Source organism: Phalacrocorax aristotelis, chromosome 5 (genome assembly GCF_949628215.1).
Source record: "Phalacrocorax aristotelis chromosome 5, bGulAri2.1, whole genome shotgun sequence".
Taxonomy (NCBI): domain Eukaryota; kingdom Metazoa; phylum Chordata; class Aves; order Suliformes; family Phalacrocoracidae; genus Phalacrocorax; species Phalacrocorax aristotelis.
In genome coordinates, this window is record NC_134280.1 from 39,470,818 (window position 1) to 39,491,438 (window position 20,621).

General features: G+C 39.2%; 1 protein-coding gene across 4 annotated transcripts in view; it reads right to left on the reverse strand.

Annotated features, from left to right (window-relative positions):
* The window catches only part of ERBB4 (erb-b2 receptor tyrosine kinase 4), a 647,409-nt gene that overhangs the window by 151,764 nt on the left and 475,024 nt on the right, over positions 1-20,621 (reverse strand). For 2 of the 4 annotated variants that reach the window (XM_075094047.1, XM_075094045.1), the window contains exons 13-16: positions 10,636-10,768; positions 8,084-8,177; positions 6,445-6,599; positions 267-341 (exon numbers count right to left, since the gene is read on the reverse strand). In XM_075094047.1, the coding sequence (XP_074950148.1) occupies positions 267-341; positions 6,445-6,599; positions 8,084-8,177; positions 10,636-10,768 (457 nt within the window). Of the gene's footprint in view, positions 1-266; positions 342-461; positions 507-6,444; positions 6,600-8,083; positions 8,178-10,635; positions 10,769-20,621 lie in introns of all 4 variants that reach the window. The other 2 variants (XM_075094049.1, XM_075094046.1) reach the window with 1 other exon arrangement.

Genomic DNA, 20,621 nt, shown 5'->3' on the forward strand with positions numbered 1-20,621 from the left:
CAGAAAATATCAGAACTGAGCCTTTATTGATTTAACCTAGAAATAATAATAATTAAAAAGTAATCTCTAATCAGCCTAAATGAGTAAGATATTTAATTTGTTTTCAAATGGAAAATTAAACTTGGATGTTCAGAGGCATACCTTACTTAAGTACCAATTATATTCTCCCCATAATTTGCAATTCTGAACAAACTGGATAGTATAACATTCCTACGGCAACTGGGGAAGGACCTTGTGTACGAAAATGGAAAAGTGGTGGATGTTACCTAGCATGTTGTGGTAAAGTGGACTGTCGTGTCCATGGATAGTAAATGCAGTCATGACTAGCGGGACCTCTACACCTGCAGGCAATTACAGAACAAAAGACGTCATTTGCCATTCACAAGGACATGCACACGCATGCGCCCTTGTCCACACGTGGAGGATGGAAGACACACAGGGAACGATCACTCAGCAAATACCTATCCATCAGGCCGATGCAGTCCTCAATACGTGGCCCTATGCACCTGCAGCAAATCCAATTGAAAATAGGGAGAGAAAAAGAGAGAAATCTGTTATTTACAGATCAAAGAAGTAGGAATCCTTTCTTCGTGCCACACTCTTAATTATGAATCTCAAAAGAGACCCAAATCACCAGAAAATTGTAGCTTGTGACAAAAACAAGCTTGCCATGCGAACAATAATAGCAACATAAGCAGCACTCCAAGGTTGGACATATCTTGGCTCAAACAACACCTGAGGCAGGTTTCACCTGCATACGTGGGAGTCCTGACAATAGAGTTGCTTCTTCCTGATGTTGTCTGAATCATCAAATCAGTGATGACTGCACAAAAAGCTGTTTATTTGCAAGAGGAGCCCTCCAGGAGCATAATGCAAAGCTTTTTTTTCTTTCTCTAACTGATGAAATTGTTCGTTCTGTTCTAAGTTCCTAGCTAGGGCAACTGCAGAAGTATTTCAGAAGCTGACTATACTTTTATCAGGGAAGCTCAAGGATGAACTTCCAACAACAAAAATTAGAGCAAAATATTGTCTGCGGTTTCAGGCATCTTTATTCCGCTTTCCTTAGATGCTGCCAAAAGTCCTCCACCTGCAAAATCAGCAGGTGCTCACCAAAGGCAATGGAAATGCAGGGAATCACTTTGTGCAGCAGCACTGAAACACAGCAATGGGAAGAGAGTCTGTTTGCAGAACATGGATACGCGTGGATTTTCCTTGCCCTCATGAAGAACAGTAAGTGAAGTGGTGTCCTAGGTCCTCTGCATTCAAATAGCAAGTCAATTACACATTTACACTCAGAGACAGATACCTGAAAGTTAAGCTTTTAGGGTTAAGACAACCAGACATTCTTTAGTGCTGAATGCCCAGCTAGTCCCTCTGTAGCTATAGGGAGTATCTAGCTATCAGCACTTTAAGGAAACCAAACCACTTATTTCAACTCTTTACAATATCTCAGAACCATTTTATTATCAGGTTCTTTGGCTATAGGTCTACTACAGGAGCAGGCAATCTGACACATCAGTAGACTGAAACTCACTTTTGAGGCATTTTAAATTTAAGGTATGATCCCCAACTCTTTTTTAAAAGTCTCCTTCTTTCAGTTTGGCTTTGATAGAAGGATATGCATGTCAAAAATCTGAAAGAGTTCAAATATGCTCCCATGAGATCTTCTTTCCACTTCACCATCACTTGCCACTTATCAACTTTTGCTGCATTTAAATTAGCTATCACTCTGCCATTATAAAATAAATTCAGATAATTCAATTTCCCCTTACCTACCCATCAGGGAGAGCAAAATGATAGTGAACCTTACCTGTTGTTTGTTTACTTGAATTTTTATTTTTACATAAAAACTGTGACATGCAAACACAGATTTCCTCAATAATGGTTTTCTTCAGCAAATGTGCAGACATAAAAAGAATTCATTAACTATCCAGATGGCCAGATAACGCATAAATGGAAAGGCTGGATTTAAATGCAGTTCAAAAACTTAGAACTCTTGGTAGGTGTTTTTTGAAATTTCAGCTGTTCAGGACTGTCTGAATTCTAATCAGTCTCAAATATATCCAACATTTCTTCCTTTCATAGTGTTCTCAGCAATTTGCAGAAAACCAGTTCGGTAACGAAGCAGGCTGAAAGAAAGTTGTTCAGATCTTCTATTTCCTAGCATGTCAAGAGAAGCTGAGCTCAGACTCTTGCTATAAATAAAGGCCCTCTTCAAATTAGAGGTCTGAGAGCCCATTACTAGCTCAGGTAACTGCCAGACTAACATAAAGAGCCTATTGTCTTGGAGTCATTTCATGTCTGTACATTTATTCTCTCAGACTTTTGGAGAGCAGGACTTGAATCCAAGAGGAGAGCCGTTTGGACTTCACCCACTCCAAGTTGAAATACCACTGATTTTTATTTAAACCTGCAATCTTCTTCAGTGGATTTCCCAGCCCCAAACAGAAAACCCGTCCAGGTGTAACTTCCATTACTACTCCTCACATTGAACAGTTCCTACTCTCTGACTGTCTGTCCTGATTATGTGCAGTAAAGTACAATACTGTGCGAGTAATGGCAATATCTATTAACAAGTTATTTTGCACCACCAAGTCATCAGTTATTTTTCCTCTGGAAGTAACTTCCTTGGCTTCAGGCTTTTTGACAGATATAACTACAAGCATGACACAATCATATATCACACTGGTACTCCATTCACCCCCAGGGTTCCTTCTTCTGCTTGGAGTCTGGATGATACTTTAATTTCCAAGTTCACTCTGTAATATGAACTGGTTAACTGATACATACCCATTTATTAATGATATATTCAGTACCTTACAACAGTCCAATGTAGCTTATACGGAAAACCACGCTTGAAGCTTATTAAAGCTTTACAGATAATCATCCTCTGAAAGAAAATGAGTTAAAGTAGTTTTGAAAATTGGAGTAACAACTGTTTTTTTCCTGACACACTCCTTTTTCCCCTCTGTCACAAATACTGTCTTTCATCAGTTTTCCTTAAGATTGAAAGGTGAGGTCTTAACTGTTCACAGATGTGGAGTAGCAAAGCCATTTCTAGTCAGATGAATTCTCAAAAATCTTTGTCACTGGAAACAAACAAAACTGATTATACAATGGCATAAATGGATTACCTCTGAACAGAAGAAAACCTTAGTTGTGGCGATGACCTGGTCATCCAACTATTGCTACGGATAAAGCCAGACAACTCAAAAGAAGAGGGTTACTTAGATAACAGGAAGTGTATAATGGTGGGGATAAGAAGAATGTTGAACTGGGGCAGGGGGCAGAAGGAAATTTTGCATGAACAAAACAGTAACAGTTCCTTATTCAGAATTAATTGCCACAGAATTTGCACTATTGTTTCATCTGGAATTCATAACACCTTCCTAAAAATACACCTAAGCTTTAGGGGCAAGACAGTCCTCCTGCCTTCAAATCTCTTCTGGACCACACACGTTTTGATAGGTTCCCATGACTTCTCTGGTCTTGGCTTACAAGGAAAATAAAATTTTGGTGAAGAGTAATACACTTCCTTCAAAAAGCTGTGTGCAAAAATGGCTTTCTATGATGAGGGGAGGTGTCCAGTGAGATCTCCCACTTCCGTCTGGCCCTGCAAGGAAGCAAACTGTCAAATGCTATTATATAATTAGCATCCTATTTCCGTAAAAGTGTTCCATTTTGGCTAGCTCTGTAAGAAGAGGTGCCAAATGCTTTCTGACTCCCTTGAATTAAATGGGATAGCTGTCCCCCATGCCTCATATTTGCTCCAAACTGGCTTCAAGTAGCTGATGTTTATCATGGGGATGCAAGGCCAAGAGCACAGTTGTTGCATGTAAGGAAGTCACCTGATAGTTCTCTTAATCAATGTAAGATCATTAACAGGGCTGGATAATTACACACCTATTAACAGAAGCAGTCATTATACTTAAACAAGGGAAGAGAACAGTGTTATCAAATCTCATGCTCTAGGCTGTAAAGGAATCATCTACAAGTGCCATGACAAAATTGTGGCAAAACGCTCACAGGAAACACAGAGGCAGGACAGCTATCTTTTTTGGTGACAGCAACAGGTGGGGATGACTAGAAGCAACATATGAGAACTAACAATACATTTTAGCAAGCACCCTGCTTCAAAGAGAGCAGCCCTGCAGGAATGAGATAATACCACACTTGGAGCACTGCTCTGCAGCAACTCAACACTTTTTGATGATTATCCAAGCTGTACTGTGAGGGCATCGTATTCCAGCAATTGATCTGACAGAGAGCAGAACAGACATGCCAGACGAAGTAGAATTACAGTTTCTCTGTAGCATTCAGCCGTGAGCCAAATATCAAGATATGTTCCCTCCACAACCTATTTTGCTGAAGAATCCTGAGTGAGGGGAATTTAAATATTAATTTCTAAAGAAAGGGTATGCAACTAGAGAATTCAGCATCGAAGGAGAAAAGGGAAGAGAGTAACTGATTTCACTTCTCACTGTGGGCATATTCAGCCCTTGACAACATTGGCAAGAAGATGGACAACCCATAAACCCCAAACATCTGGGGCAGTCATTAACAGTTTCATTAACATAATCACATGCCAGAAAGTCTTTAGGAACACTAGAAAAGAACACCCGTGCTTACTCAGATTTTGGGGGTGGTGGGATGTTGTTTTTATGAAGGGTAACGAAATACCCAAGAATAAACACATTAACTCTTTAATAAGAGAATGAAGATTTCCATAAGGAATGGTATTTGACTCATGGCAAAGGGATAGCTCTTCACCTGGGAGACAGCCACACCTTTGCCAATGTAACCTGGGTGAGACCTTTGGCCCTTTTACTAGTGGTAGTTTGTCATATCTCTGACGATAAGACATTCTTTCACCTAATCAGCTGCAGAAAACAAAAAGAAGAGAAAATTGAAAGTTCAAGGATTAAATGACAGCGTAACTCAGCATAAAGGAACCCTGTCTCACCAAGGGCTGCCAGTGAATACTGGTAATTTCAGTTACAACCGCCTAATGCTCTTCCTATTTGTTCATGAAACTAGAATGTCAGATTTTCGTCACAAAGCATAAAAAGCCTCACTTCTTGATCCTGTTCTATCCAGGGAGAACAAAACAAACAACCAATTGCAAAATACTGATGCATGTTCAGTGGAAAGGCATTCTGCTCCTTTCCTGGTCCTGGAGAGACAGTCGTGCCACAAAGATCAGTAATAGATCAGTTAGACCTCTGGAAAGAAGAAGGGGGGAATGGGAAGAAGTGTCGCATCCTGGTCATCTTAGAAGCCAGCAGAGCTGCAAGGCACTTCATACACAGTGCAGACAGTAAATCTATCATCTATAACTGGGCTTGTCAAATTTGATCAGAATTGGAACTTCTACCATCTATTAAAGCCAGGACCAGAGCTCCTGCAGTGAGATCATCTTTTCATATTGTTTCTTCTTACTCTCTTCTTCCACAGTAGCTGAATTTTTCTTATTGCGTAACTGATTTAAAGGGTCTGAGGGGAAGACAAATCCATAACAGATCCTGGCTGTGTCTTCGTGATCTCACTTTCATTTCCCTAATGGCTCTATTGTAATTAGATTTGCAAAACCAGCAAAAGGTCTTATTTTGAATGGCAACAGCTGTTGACATCCAGATTACATTGAATAATTTACTGGTTTAATTTTAGCTGCTAAACAAAAGCCTCTTGTCAAAGATTATTTCACCGGCTGAAGTTTTCTCTTTTTTCCCTGTTGGTTGCCCCTCCATTTCTTTACATGCTGGACATCACCAACCGTCTCATCAGAAGATATTTATAACTTACATGGCCCATGCAAAACAACATTTGTGTATGAGACTACTATTAATTTGTTGCAAAGATTCTTAATCCTGGCTCAGACATATTGGCTGTACATTTCCAAATGAACAAGGGATTCTGGGCACTTAGACAGGACTTGAGAAATTGATGCTCAGACTCAGACTCCTGTACAGAGTCTGATTTCAGACATACCCTTTGCATCAGCTCCCATATGAAAAAGGGCAGTAACACTTTCATCTGATGGCAGTGCTGCTGGGTTTGTTCATCAATACCAAGAAGCAGAGACGAAGATTCTGTCAACAAGTAAATACTAAAAATAAAGTAATTGTACAGGCCTACGCTTATGTAAGTGTCAATGGCAGCATTTGCTACAAACCCATTCTAGCTAGAAGGAAAGCTAAGAGCACTACCGTGAAAAGTTGTTCTCTATAGTTTTCAATGGGGATGTAAGTTTTTTCTGATAAGCTGCTAGACATTCATGACTGGAACCTGAATGTCATGAGAGACCTGGAAATCAAATGTTACGTTACTGCTGCGCACACTGTTTTCAGGAGTGGGACAAGTGCTTTACCAAGACAAACTGTATCTAAATCATGATGTGCTATAAACAGTAAATAGGATGGCTCACTTCACAGAATTTGCACTTACCCTTGGGTGCAGTTTGGATGACATGGATGGCACTCACGATCCTCATCAGCATATTTGAAAATGAAGCTGTTGGCCCCCTGTAAACCATCGGGACATTTTTCCACACAATTTGGACCATCCTTAAAATGGAAACACTTTGTGCAGTGGTCAGGTCCCTGAAGAGCACGAAAGAAAGATATGCAGTTCATTCAAGTCACTCTGCCTTTCCCTGCTGCACTAGAATTGTAGGTTCTAGCATGACACCACACCCAGCAATAATTGTAGTAGCATTTCTTCTCCAACAGTTCATGTTCCAGCCTCTGTTAGAGCAGCACACATGTAAATCCCAGTGCTTTTGGCCATAAACTTAATCTGTAGCGTGACAGACTCAATTCCAGCTTCTAAACAGGTTTCTCAATATTGCTGGTGTGCTTAACACAAAGGACATGCCCACCTGAGAAACTTCCTGCAACACTGTTTAGTACTGAACCATATCTGAAACGCAACTGCAGTGGCCTTTCAGTGGGATCCCCTACCTCTGCACTCCAGAATTACTTTCTACACTGTGCTTTCCCTATAGTATCTGGTCACAACAATACCAAAGAACTACACGGTCCGCTTCTTAATACGTATGTATACTAGACTGTTAAGAACTACAAACCAAGGCTCCTGGAGAATGTAAAAGTAAAATTTTAAAGCTGTGATGAGAAGCCAGTGTATAACCAAATCTGGTGTTCAGGTTGGGCACTGGTCTAGGATTTTATGTCCACAAATCCTACTACAAATCCAAATTTCCCTCATGGGTTGAACATTTGAAACATTAGCTTCTTGCTTTATGGTTGTGTTGCATAAAACACAGTATTGCCACAAAAATTATTATGAGAATGATTAGCAGTATAATGCCCTTTTTTTTTCCCCATTCAGTAGGTAAATCACAGAAATAAGCTACAGGTTATATTTTCTCAGTGATTAAGAGCCTAATATACAACTCCATATTGCCCAGGATAGTCATGACTTTCAATATTGGCAATATTCAAAAGACTAAAAGAAAGAGACAACTTCTATACCTTACAAAAGAGAAATAACCTTTGAAAGAAGACTCACTAGCCACTATAAAGGTGACAGCTGCAGTTAACATTCCTTTAGGGTGCATGAAAAAAAATTCTCTATCAAAACAACATATAAGGTTAACCTAAGGAAATAAACCTCCAAACAACATACTGTTGATGCTTGCTGATAGATTGAGACAAATTAATATACTTTCTTTTTGGGGAAAAAAAAAAGGTAACTGAAGTTGTAGTAGAACAGGACAGAGCTGAGTATAAAGAATGAAGACAGTGATAAAAGAGGGCACTCAGATCACAACAACGCCATCTGTCATTTCAAAACTTCGCGCATTTCTACCACTAAGGCATTAAGGCAACTCAAAAAAGGACACTGCTATTTAAACCATTGTCTTGGGGAGGCTGATCCAAGGAAGTTTATTCCCAGCATCAATTTAACATGAGCAGAATTACTCCCCTACATGCAGAACATGCATATTTTCTGATTTTATTAAATTTAATTTTCAATAACCACTCTAAATTCTATAAGCAGAAAATGCCTGTACTTTAGTACACTTTAACAAGCTAGCCAATAATACAACAAATGTTGTTCTTACCGGCCCATAGCACGTGATCATGTTTTCTTCCATCTTTTCACACTGGGGATCACACTCCATGCAGACAGAACCATTTGCAAATTCTCGAAATTCCCTAGCAAAATATTTTGCAGGCAGGTTAGGAGAAAGCAAAAGCAAGACTAAAACTGAGACAAAATGGCTGGCTCTTCAACCTGGTAGAAATAATTTCAGCTTCGCTAAGGTCAGCAGACTGTTCCAGCTGAGATCACTTCTGCTAACAACATTATGCAGCTTCATACCAGCTGAAAACCCAGCCCCATCAGCAACCTCATTCATAGGCAGCTAAAGCCAGTAGACATCTTGTTTACCAGTATAGAACTAGAGTTGTTTTTCTCCTCATTCCTTAAGAAATAAGGATGTCATTAACAGGACAAAGCAGCCCATTTCTCAATTTTTATCTCTGGAATTGTCCCTCATGGCTCAGATTCAGGAAGCCACTTGTTACATGTGAGACATCACTATTAGATAGGAAAGGATTAGAAAAAGCATTGATCACAGTGCTGTTCTTGTTATTTTAGGTAAGTCTCTGTGCACACTCCTGTTTTAAAGCCCATTCTCCAAAAGGCTCATAATCAACAATTTTAGACTGAGGTCTGAATCTATAAAATGTCAAAACAAATCCTTTTGCTCATTTATTTCATGCATCCACAAGAAACTCTCACCCAAGTGATTGATTGGGTGTGGGTTTTTTTTTGTTAACCACTTAGAGGAGGGGGAAAAAAAGTAGTGATAGTAGGTGGGATTTCTTCCTTCGAACACCAGATGTCTCATTTCAGCTTTCAGTTGCCACTCACAAAAAACCTCCAACACCTTCTCAACACAATTCACCCTACCTTCTTCCAGGCTGAGATGAATTATCACCTGAACAGGTCACTACTCTCCCACTAACCACAGAGAGAATCTATGTAACTAGCTCAGACTGCAGACCTAAGCTTTGCAGATGGATCTCATGTTGTTGCATTAACCAGTTAAAAGATGTGCCACGCACTCCTGTTAGTGGGCTCCAGTAATAGTCAGCCTTTGCCTCTGTGTTTAGTTTACCCATGTTCCCCCTCTGCTCCTCTACAGCCATAAGGATCTGTTGCAACAATACAGCTGAGCAACACCTCACTTGACCATGGCAAGCAAGCTCACCCTTCTCTGGCTTTGGACACAGAGCTTTCCTGTTGAGGACTAAAAGAGAAGTCAAATAAAACTGACCCTACCCTGAAATACCATTGCTGCCCTGTGAGATCAATGTGCAAACCTCTGAGACACACAAACAAAAAACTTCTCCCCAAGCCCAGGATACAAATCACTTCACATATTTAGGAAAGAACTGAGCCTGTGGGAAGTGTAAATACTTTTCACTAATCCATACAGATCAGAACATCCTGACTGGAGGGCTGGTCATGACAGCCTCCTCATGATCTTACTGTGACAGATGTCATGGAGACATCAGCCACCAAATGAAGTGCAGTATATTCCCGTGCATATGAGAAGACAACCGTAGATGGCAACTCTTTTTTTTGTGTGTGTGTTTTTTGGTTTTTTTTGTTTGTTTTTTTGGGGGGGACTGGGGGGAGGCAGGCTTTTAAGCATATAAAACTGTACTCTGACAAGATTTTTTTTGCATGCATTGTCCAGATAGAAGATTTTAGAGTATTTTCACATATATATGGGAATTTATTCAATACTCTTTCCAGAACAGTTACATGAGTTGGCATCCAAGGCAGGAAAAGAAAGAGAAAGAACCATACAGTGATCTTATTTTCAATTAGCAGGTTGAGCTGAAAAAAAAAAATTAAAATAATTTAGGTTTTTTATCTTGACTTTAAAAGAGGTGCCAGGGACCTTGCTATACTGTTACACAGAAGTGAAATTCTACCTGCTTCCTGCCACAGCCTAATAATGAATTTCTTATGCTGCAGCTAATATAAGCAGTTCAGTTCTATTTTTCTGTCATAAGCCAGACTCAGCCACCTTGGCTGTGCTGTATGTAAGTATTCTCCCACCCATCCTCCAGAAAGATGATTCACATGTATGAGTGGGAGAAGGAAAGGGAGGAAGAACTCATGTTGGTTTTATTTTTTATATTTGTTTGTACACATACATAGTGTATTATGAGAGAAAAAAAAAAGATAGTTTTCCTACTTCGAGGTCCTTATGCTTTATCACATGCCTAAATCTAACTAATCTGAAAGAACATAATTGTATGTGTTTCTGAATAGGGGTGTAAATATTCAAATAGGGCCAAATGGTGGGTTTTTTAGTCTTCACATAAATAAAATTGTTCGTATCATCAGGAACGCAAAAGATGCAACAAATTTTTGATGTTACATGAAAATTTTAATCAGCAGAACACTAGGTAAATCCTTCTACACAAGTTCAGATTTGGAAATACTTAAAACTTAATCCACAATATATTTCACTCAAAATCAGTAATATTGGCAATGGAATCAGATTAATGTAAAACCCAAATAACTTACTCAATGAAGTCCTGAACAATGTTTTCAGTAACTTCAGGGAAAAGTGCCTGGGAAATATCTTACCCATCATAGAGGTTACAAGAGTCTATGCAGGTCCTTCCCCTGATGAAGCGCTTGCAGGAGAGACACTGGTCTGGGCCTGGCCCCCAACAGCCATCACTTGAGCATAACTCATTACACACCATTCCATCAGCAGCTGCAGAGAGAGAGGATACCATAATTAATTTACATAGTCCTCCAAAATCCAAAGGAAAACATTTCATTGAGCATTCTGCCACACCCAAAAAAGTACACGGTGTTCAGATTTTCTAGAAACAGAATAGAGAAAAAACCAGAACATTATCATACCACTACAGAAACACACCATGCGCTCACAGTTTGAACAGTATACATACTCCTTGTCTGTTCCTTTCAGAAAGGATAAGTAGAGTGAGAAAAAGGTTTAAGAGCACTGCAAGGATGATAAAACCTAGAGAAGAGCTTCTATACCTGGAATAAACAGACAAGTAGCCTTAGACATGGGTGAGAAAGAGATGATAAAGGTCTATAAAATCATGAATGACAAGATGATGATAAGTAAGCATGAAAAAATTGTTCACTGCTTCTTCCATGTCCCTCATGGGCATTCAAAGAGACAGGAGACCAATAGGGCTAAAAACTGAGATTTTTCTTCATAGAAAGTATAGATCAAGCTGCAGAATTCCCTCACGCAGGACATTATAAATACAAAAAATCTAAAGGATTTGAAAAAACAATTGCCCAAATCCACAGAAAGGCTATTAAACTAAAATACAAAACACTACCTCTGAATTGAGGACCCCCTGATAAAAAACTTATGGATGGTGGGGAAAAAGTTGAAGAAAAGTCATCATTACCTACATTTTCTTTTTAATTGTTTATTACAAAAGCACCTGAAGAGCCAAAGAGCCTTTACATTAAAACCTGAAAAACCACGTAAAAAGAACAATGGTCCCTGACTCAAAACTAAAATTCAGCTCAGATAAACAAAATGAACAAAGGGTGAGGGGGGAAGGTTGTTTTAAAGGATGTAATTAGTACTGTATTTTTATTTTATATAAATTCTTCTCTACATAAATTTCTATTTGACTGTGACAGATGGAGAAAATAAGCAAAGAGCAAAACGTGTTCTCTCTCCAGCATCTGAAAAAAGCCCAGTTGCACAGCTTCAGCCAGGCCCTGGCATGTGAAAGGGTAGATTTCTTGATTTGGACTTTGGATTCACTTTTGCATGATGAAATGTTTTATGCGATGGTTATATAGTAGATTGAGTAGATTAAAAATAGCAAAGATCTGAAACATCAGAGATGGAAAATATATAAACACTTGGTTTTGGTTGTTTGTTTGGGTTTTTTGGTTTTTGCTTTTTTTGGTGCTTTGTTTTGTTTTTAACCACTGGAAACAACTTGAGGGAAGTGTCAAATAATAAACTAAAAGTAGGTTTGCTGGCAGAGTTCTACCACCTCTTCCACGCTGTAGCAATGAAGATGGCCAGTCGGGAACAAACACAGAATACACCTATAAAACAGCAACTGAATACACCCAGCACACATTTAAAGAGGGGTAATAGCAAAATCAACAGCAAATATTTTCGCAAAATGCAAAAGGCCCTCTGGCAGCTTTGTATTAAATAAAAAGACCGTAGTTCTTTGCACACTATTTTTTGTACACTTCCTTCAGTACAGCAGCATAGCTGAGTGACTGGAAAAAAACACCCTATTTTCATTTCAGGATACCTGATGGTCTTGTCTCCACTGTCAAGGCTCAACACTGTGCAGTTAGGTACTGTCCATTACAGTCTACCTCAACAATTAAAAAGCATACTGGGTTTTATTACCTGAGAAGCACAAAGACCTTCTAAATCATGAAAGAGTCAGCAGAAAGACGTTTTCTGCTCTCTACAGCATGTTTTAACACTGGTTATTCTCTGCTGTGTGTATATAATGTCTAACATTTGAACCACTGAATATCTGTCATAGCAACCAGGTGAGCACACTGCTTCACACAGCAACTCGCTCCTTAACGGCACTTTAATTGCCACTTTTCATCATGCAGCACTGTTTGATGTTGGCACCATGTTTGTCAAACCCGTCTTTCTTATCTATACGGCATGCCTAGCCTATGTCCTCTTCTGTTTCCTACCAGGCAACTCCTGCACCTCCTTCTTCCTGCTGATATGGAGGAAGTTCGTGTCATACTGGCAGAGTGCTTTCTTTTGATATATACTACCTGTCCTGGCCCTCCTCCCACTATCACCCTGCTTTCTGACCACTGAATTTATCAGAAAGCACCTCTTTCAGAAAAAAAATATGCAACAGTTGCACACATGGTTTCTCTCTTCTAGCCCATGTAGTGAGCAGGCAGGAGGAGTCAAACTTTGTCCATATTTCCTCTCTTCTTGTAATATTTTGTGTTACTGAGAATGGCAGATTTTCATCTACTTATTTCTTTTTTTGCCTAGAACATTTTCATAATTCAGTGCTGAAAAAGGACATTTCACCTTTACAAGCAGCGTAGGACCAATCGAATACTTCATGTCCTTCAGCCCTTGCAGGCAAACTGATCGAAGACCAAGAGATTCGCCAGCATGCTTCCTAATTGTACAGCGCTGTTGCTGACCCTGCATGGTTCTGCTGTACAATACATGCAATTCAGCAGGTAGCTGAGCACTGTACAATACCACAAATAACCTCAGACATGAAAAGTCTGCACACTCATGTCTTCTCAAGGGTGGAATGCTTAAATATATATATTATTTTTTTATATCACATGTACTTTCTTAATGACAACTCCAGAAGGTGTTCAGAAGTATCTTTCCGGTTCTTCTTTTGCCTCAAAGCTCAAATCAAGTACAGCCAAACTTAAAATTTAGGAGTAATTTCAGGTGTTCATTTAATTCCTTTAAAGCATATTAATTCTCAGAGATTCCAGCATGGCAAGAGAGACCTGAGCTATTTGGCCTGCCATTACATAGAGATGTCTCATTCTTTTTTCCTGAGCTCTGCTGTAAATCAGGAGTCATTCTGCTGCAGTCGAAGGAACCACAAAGCCAGTATGAGCAGAGACAAAAAAAATACAGCTTTTTATTACTGTCCTAACCCTAACTTTTTTTAAGCGTGGCAACTTTTTTATAACATCTAGCAGATGTCAGCAGTTCCACTGTGCTGCCACTGATTAAACTTCATAGAAATTGAAGGAAGTAGGCGAAAGCTTTGCTTTTGCATATGCTACACATATAGCCCACACAGTTTCATTTTTCACCTACTTTTAGACATTTCACGTATATCTCAGTCTAATGCTGGCTCTGTGCAGTACAGTTCAGGAGGCGCATTGACTTGGTATTAAAAGCCAGTTTTGGCCTATTTCATGTTCATTGCCTACCAGAGCACCCAGGAAAAAAGTTCCAGGTGATACAGCTGGTCATTTTAAGGGAACCCAAATTATGCTTTATGATTTAGAGCACACTTGAGCGGTCCCTCAGAGCAGATTCCAGCACTCCATGCCTGGTCTGCCAGTCTCCCTTGATCTCATCCAGTCTCATGGTGATGTGTGACTGACACTGACCAGACAAATGTACGACTCCTGCCTCATGCTGCCTGCCACAGGGACACCTGGGATTAACAAACAGCCTCAGGCTGAAACTGTATCAGCAAATTAAAAGAAAAAAACAAAGGAAAAAGAAAAAGAATAAAAGCCCCAAACCCAGAAACCATCACAGTTCTAATTAAGCAAACATTTATATGAATAATTTTCTAGTCAATTACTCACCTTAAGTACTTGTCATGCAATAAAAAAAACCCCACCCTGCTTTGGAGATCCCTTTGTCCTAATTTTCAGCCTTAAGAATATTAGTAATTGTGATTTTGTTTTACACACTCCTGTCATTGAAAGATGGTTTCCTATTCGCTTTCTCACCTTTTTTTGTAACTTGAAGTTGTGCTTTTATTACTAGTGATTTCCATTCTTTTCACTGTTCTCAGCTGTCAGACTACTCTGGGATCAGAATTTATTTACACATGCACACACACAGTGTTGCACTAAACGATCCCTTCAAATATCAAGTAACACTATTACAAGATAGCTCAGAAAATACACTGAGTATCCTTATGCAAATAAAATGAGAGCTTTTCGGTAAAGAAAATCATTATTACCCTATTGAAATCTAGCCAACACTGTGCCTGCAGTCTATGAAAAAAGCAATAGAAAAAAAAAATCACTATTTCATTCTGCTTATTTCTAATCACACAAATGTTTTCAGTAATTAATCTTGGCAAGAAGGGAGTGGTTTTTTTGACAAGTTATAAAAACCCATTACACTTGTCTTTCTTCCTCTTCTTTAATTATAGGAATGACTAAAGAAATGTTTCAGTTTTATACACACTATTTGGCATTTCCATGGGCTGAGAATGTTCTGAAGCTCCAGTGTATCGCATGGCCATATGTGAAAGGAAAGAACAATAATGCTTTTGACAGGAACTCATTTTCATCAGGAATTTAGAACAAGTGTTCGTTCTTTATTAATGGGGTCACACAGGTTAGAAGCAGAAAGGTTCAATGTTTTTCCCTAACCTAGATAGAACACAAGCGAATTAGCTATATAAAGAAAGAAAAATTATTGTTATTTGGCTATAGACTTAAGGGCCTGATCCAAAGCTCCGTGAACTCAATAGAAAAGCTCCCGCAGACTTCAATTAGCTTTGCATCACACCTGATAATGAATGTAATCATTCATTCAAGTTATGAATTATGCCAATTTAGCCACCAATTAACAACAATCACATTTATAACAACCTTTGCCTGGAAAGGTTTCACTGTACATTGCAGGTGTCTCTAAAGCTGAAAGGAATTATTTAAATAACTTTGTGTAAAAGAACATTTTTTCTACATTTATTTTGTGTGCACTCATATTTGACATGAGTCAACTCTGACTGTTCCATAAAAAAAAACATGCTGGGGAAAAAAGGCAGATTCTTCACTTAGCTCAGAGCAATGGTAAAATCTAACTACCGGATCACATTCTTTAGCAAATAACTTCATAGTCATTCATTCTGTATTAATAATGTTCATAACTAAGTTTTATGCACAAAGTGTGTTTAACATTACAGCTTACAGTAGCAGACAATTAAAAGTCTACATCAGATGAGAGCTTCATGCTCTGCATTTTAAATAAATGTTCTCCAATTAATTTCCGCTTGGCTTATCAGTTTGAAGGTGCCCATTTGACACCGGAACTCTTGAACAACCTTGGGAGATACTATCAGACACTAAGGATGCAATAGCCATTGAAGCCTCAACTTGTCCCTTGGCCTCAAGTCTTCTCTTGCAACCTGCCCCCAAGCCTGAGTGTCTTTTAGGGTCTACACAGTTCAGAAGTCTCTTGCTGATGATGACGTACTGCTGCCCCTTCCATGGTGCTCAGCCTCAAAGGCGCCACTTTCTTCTATATGCTCCCTGTGCACACAAGCCTTGACACTAACATTTCTGTCCCTGATTGTGTGTAGGGAAGGTGAAGAAGAGAGCAACCATGTTCCTTCCAGGTACCCACCCCCCTCTGGCCCTGCATGGGACAATATTAGAAAGACAAAACTATAATGCTTTGTGGGGCTTATGGATTTTTTTAAAGGCAAAACACACATATGTTTTGCTCCTGGATTTTCAACATTCTACAAGCAAGAGAACTCTGCCCTAGGCTTTTAACCAGCTTTTGGAAAAGCCATCTCAAAGGTGGTGAAATATTTGGTGAGTATTTTAAGATTGTTAAGAAGTGGCAGAAATAGCAGGATGAAACAATTGATGGTATCAGGAGCATAAAGGATATTTTGTGTGTTGAATAACTCTGTAGCATTTTCCACTGACTGAAGTCTGTTGTCTTTATCTTCCTATTTAGAAAAACAACAACAAAAAAAACAGAGTTCTGCCAAACCCTATAATGTCAGTGTTATCTCAGAAATGATACATTGCTATAGACTGAACCTCCCAACAAATATTGTACTCCCTCAAAAATTTTTTTAGTATTTCCTCACTGACTTATATGGTCAGCTGAACACAACGTTAAACAGTATAGAAAAGATATCATCATCATGTGATATATCCTAACAGTAACTTAAACATGATGCTGACTAGATCTTGAAAGCTCTTACATGAGTTTTAAGAAAAGCTACACATGGATATTAAATGTTTGCTGTAACTTGCTTTAAGCCATTAACAATCACTAGGTAGGGAAGAGATCAAAAACAAGCTGATAGTGACTCAAAATATACAAAAGAATAATAATAAACATACCTGAGAGTGGCTGTAATAATTAACACGGTCTAGACTGGTTTCTTCACTGGAAACCATGTGAAAAAAATCTTTAATGGATATTTTTATTAAGAATTCACATCCTGCTCATTACCATGCAAGCCGACAGTATTTCTACCTTAGAGGATGGATTCCGATCCTGCAAGTAGTTATGTGCTTCCCTTCCCCATTCTGGTTAGTCTTATTTGTCACTCAGGGAAGCACGAACATATGCCCAAGCATCTGCAGGATCGGGGTCTAGAAACGGCAAAATAACTGAAAGGCAGAGATAGAAACCCTAGAGTCTTGCCCTCAGATCCAAAACATTCAGGCAGTGGAAATTCAGAGAAAACTCTCCTAAACCCCAGTGCATTGGCCTATCCTGAAAATCACAGGTATTTCAGAGGATGCTGGAAAAACACATCTGGCTCTAAGAAACAGTTCTGCCTTACTCCAAGTAATTGTAGAGATTGTAGTTAGACATCTAACCTGCAGCAGAACCCATTTAGCTCCAGAGAGGTGTTGACTGACAGGCAGAGTTGAAGCAGCAGGATAGCTCTTCTCATCTAATGCTGACTCTCAAAAGGTCACAAAACATTAAACAATTCATTCACACATACGTGCACGGAGAGAGAAAACCACTGTCCCCTGTTAGGATTCAGGAAGTCAATTAAGACACTGCCTTCTAATCGGAGTAACTTGGCCCCTAGCCTACATTCATTAGATACAGTCCACTTAATAAACACAGGTTAGAGTCCATTTTTAAAACCAGTCCCTTGGTACTGTAGCTTACATTGTGACTCCTTAATATGAAATGAGTGAGAATTGTTTTCCTCATGAAGATTCTCTTGGTGTTAAATTTAATAAAATATCTTTAGAAGTGTTTTTCTTCCTGGAAAATAATGAGTCTCTATTATAACAAATCCTTTCACAAGCTAAAAGTCAAATAAAGTTGACATCTTCCCTTTGTGTGCAAATGTAGCACCAAGACGTAGAGTGCAAGAGGATGATGTGACAGTACATCCAAGTTTCCGTTTGCCCTGGAAACCCATATTTCAGTAATTGTGGCTGCTTCAACAGACTCAAACTTAGTGATCACAGGAAAGGGCAAAGAGGGATTTGATGAGGGACTCCTGACAACTAATATGGGTATATCTTCCAGACTACTTGCGTCCAGCTATGTCCCCCAGCTTTCAAAACCAGTGAAACAAAGGGACACTATTCCATGAAGGGAAAAGTACATTACAAAGTTTACCTGAGTGGTTTTTCGCTGTCCTCTAACATATTGTGAATTATAGAGAGTTTGAAGCAAGGAGGAAGCATTTCTGTATGAGACATGGGGCCTATGTTCTACTCTATGACTGCTTATTTTATTTTTATACTAAATCTCTAGCAATCGAAGACAGCTGGTTGTTCTTTCATTAAATGATGCATCATTATCGGACAGCTATAGCCAATCTGCTGTTAGAAAACATCAAAGAGCAGCAAAAGCAAGATGTTTCTCCCACAGCCAGCAGTTTTTCATGTGGTAGAGAGGAATCTTGTGCTCTCTGGAAGATTCACAGGTTCCTGTATCTCACAGCAAGATAGGACCACTAGGATCCTGGAATATAACCTTAGTGATTCTTCCACGGTCATCAAGACCTTGTGCTTCTTCAGACAGATTCTGTTCTGTCAGCTGAAGAAATTCCTTATGTGAGATCTCAAAGGGCTAATTCTTCCTGTTACGACATACAAAACACACTTGTTACTAGACTGCTAGCACAGAACTAGGCTCCTCCCCACCACTTGATCCTATACCACTGCAACACTACCAGGGAAGAGCAACTAGCAATCCACCATCCCTGGGCAGATGTGATTATCTTTCTTGGCAACACCTCTATTTGCCAAATAATATACCATTTTTCATAGTAGGCTTTGCTGGGGTGGGGTGGGGCGGAGGGGGAGAGCAGGAAAAACAGGGTAAATAGCAGAACTTCAAGCCATCTACAAATGCTCTAGCTGGCAGGACTGAAGGCACTAGCTATTCATGGGAAGTTAGCAGCTTTCCTCCAAGTTTCTAAGGAGCTGACAGTACCAGGAAACACATGCTTTTCTCTTGCAAAACTGCTCTTATTCAATATTCAAATAATATTAATACTCAGTAGAAGAACTCAAAACAAAGAAAAAGTCTCAAGATGGAAAAAACCAAATAACCAAGAGAACAGAAGCCATTAAGATGGTACAAAGCTCATGGATGTTGAGCAACTGGAGCTAACCCAGAACAAGTTAAAGTTGGGTGTGTTGAAAATAGAGACTGTGCAACCTTCTTTGTCCTGTACCTGGTTAACTCATTTCATTATTCAGGACTAATTCTTGGACTCTTCATCAATGCTTCATTCCCACAGGACATTATCATAACGTGTTTGATCATCTCTCCATCATGAAGAGAGCTACGCTACCCTCACAAACAGCCACCTGGATTCATTTACTCATGCCTTTGGCTGTGTTACAGCAGTAAGTACACCAGGGCATGAAGCTGTTCAACACAGAGGACACCCTTGTGCAATTCCTCACCACAGAAGTGGCAGCAGACACTACATCTCTCCTCCACCTTCTATATTGCCTTCCCATAAAACGTTCTACCAAATGTAATAGTATAATCCATAGTTTCACCACCTACACCCAGGACATCTTTTACAAACATATACAAAAACTTCTACCAAGGAAAGTTCTGTTCAACAGGTGCTTCTGTCTCACATAACAGAATGTTTACATCAAAGGATAAAGTATGCTGCAGTTTAAAAGTGGACAGTGGTCTGCTGGAGGTTAAGAAGCAACCCTTTTCCTCTACAACTCAGGCATGGTCACAATTAAATGATCTATGTCAACAGCAAGAGGCATTTCTTTAACTTTCGCTTTTTTAACTTGTATGTAGAGAAACAGCCAAACAATAATAATAACAACATCAGTAATAACAATTATATCAACAACAATAACAACCACAAACAAAAAAAACAAACATGCAGAGACCTGCCAAATAAGACTTTCCCCTTCATGTAGCTCTTGCATGGTAGAAGAGATTAGAAAAATAACTGAGCAGCAGTGATAAATGTGTAGTTGTGTTTCACCTAACACTGGAAGGTACCCTCATATTATAGTGATGAGCACAGCCACAAATTCTCTCAAAGAATAGTACTTCAAAGGGAGGAGAAAAAGCAAAAAGAAAAGAAAAAAAAAGAAAAAAAGAACTAAAAGAATAAGTTAAGAGTAGGACCACGGCCTGAAAAAAAATGAAAACAAACATTTCTGGCTGGTTCAGGCACAAAACCCAGAAGTATCACTTAAACATACAGCAATTCAATGAACCTCCTCTCTTGCTAGCAGACTAACAGATGCTTACCATGAACTGCATTGCTGCTACAATATGACTGTATTTATGTAATTTGCTGCCTGATTTCTGCATAACCAAATTGTTTCATCCGCTACGTAGCATTCATTTGCTTTTCAGTACTATGATATCAGTCCAGGTATTGGCATGTAAGTTTTCCTGAAAGACAGTCAGGCCCAATTGAAAGTAGTCTTCCTTATCACGTAGGTCAAGTAGAGAAAAGAGGAACCTAGTGATCAAAAACAGTCCCAAAAGTCACCTTTCTGGATTAAGACAGGGCCACTTTCGTGAAGAATGGTAGGAGAAACAAAAGATGCTAATCTCATTCCATAAGGAAAGGGATTTTTCAAATCTGTAAAATTAGTGCCTTTCATGAACATTA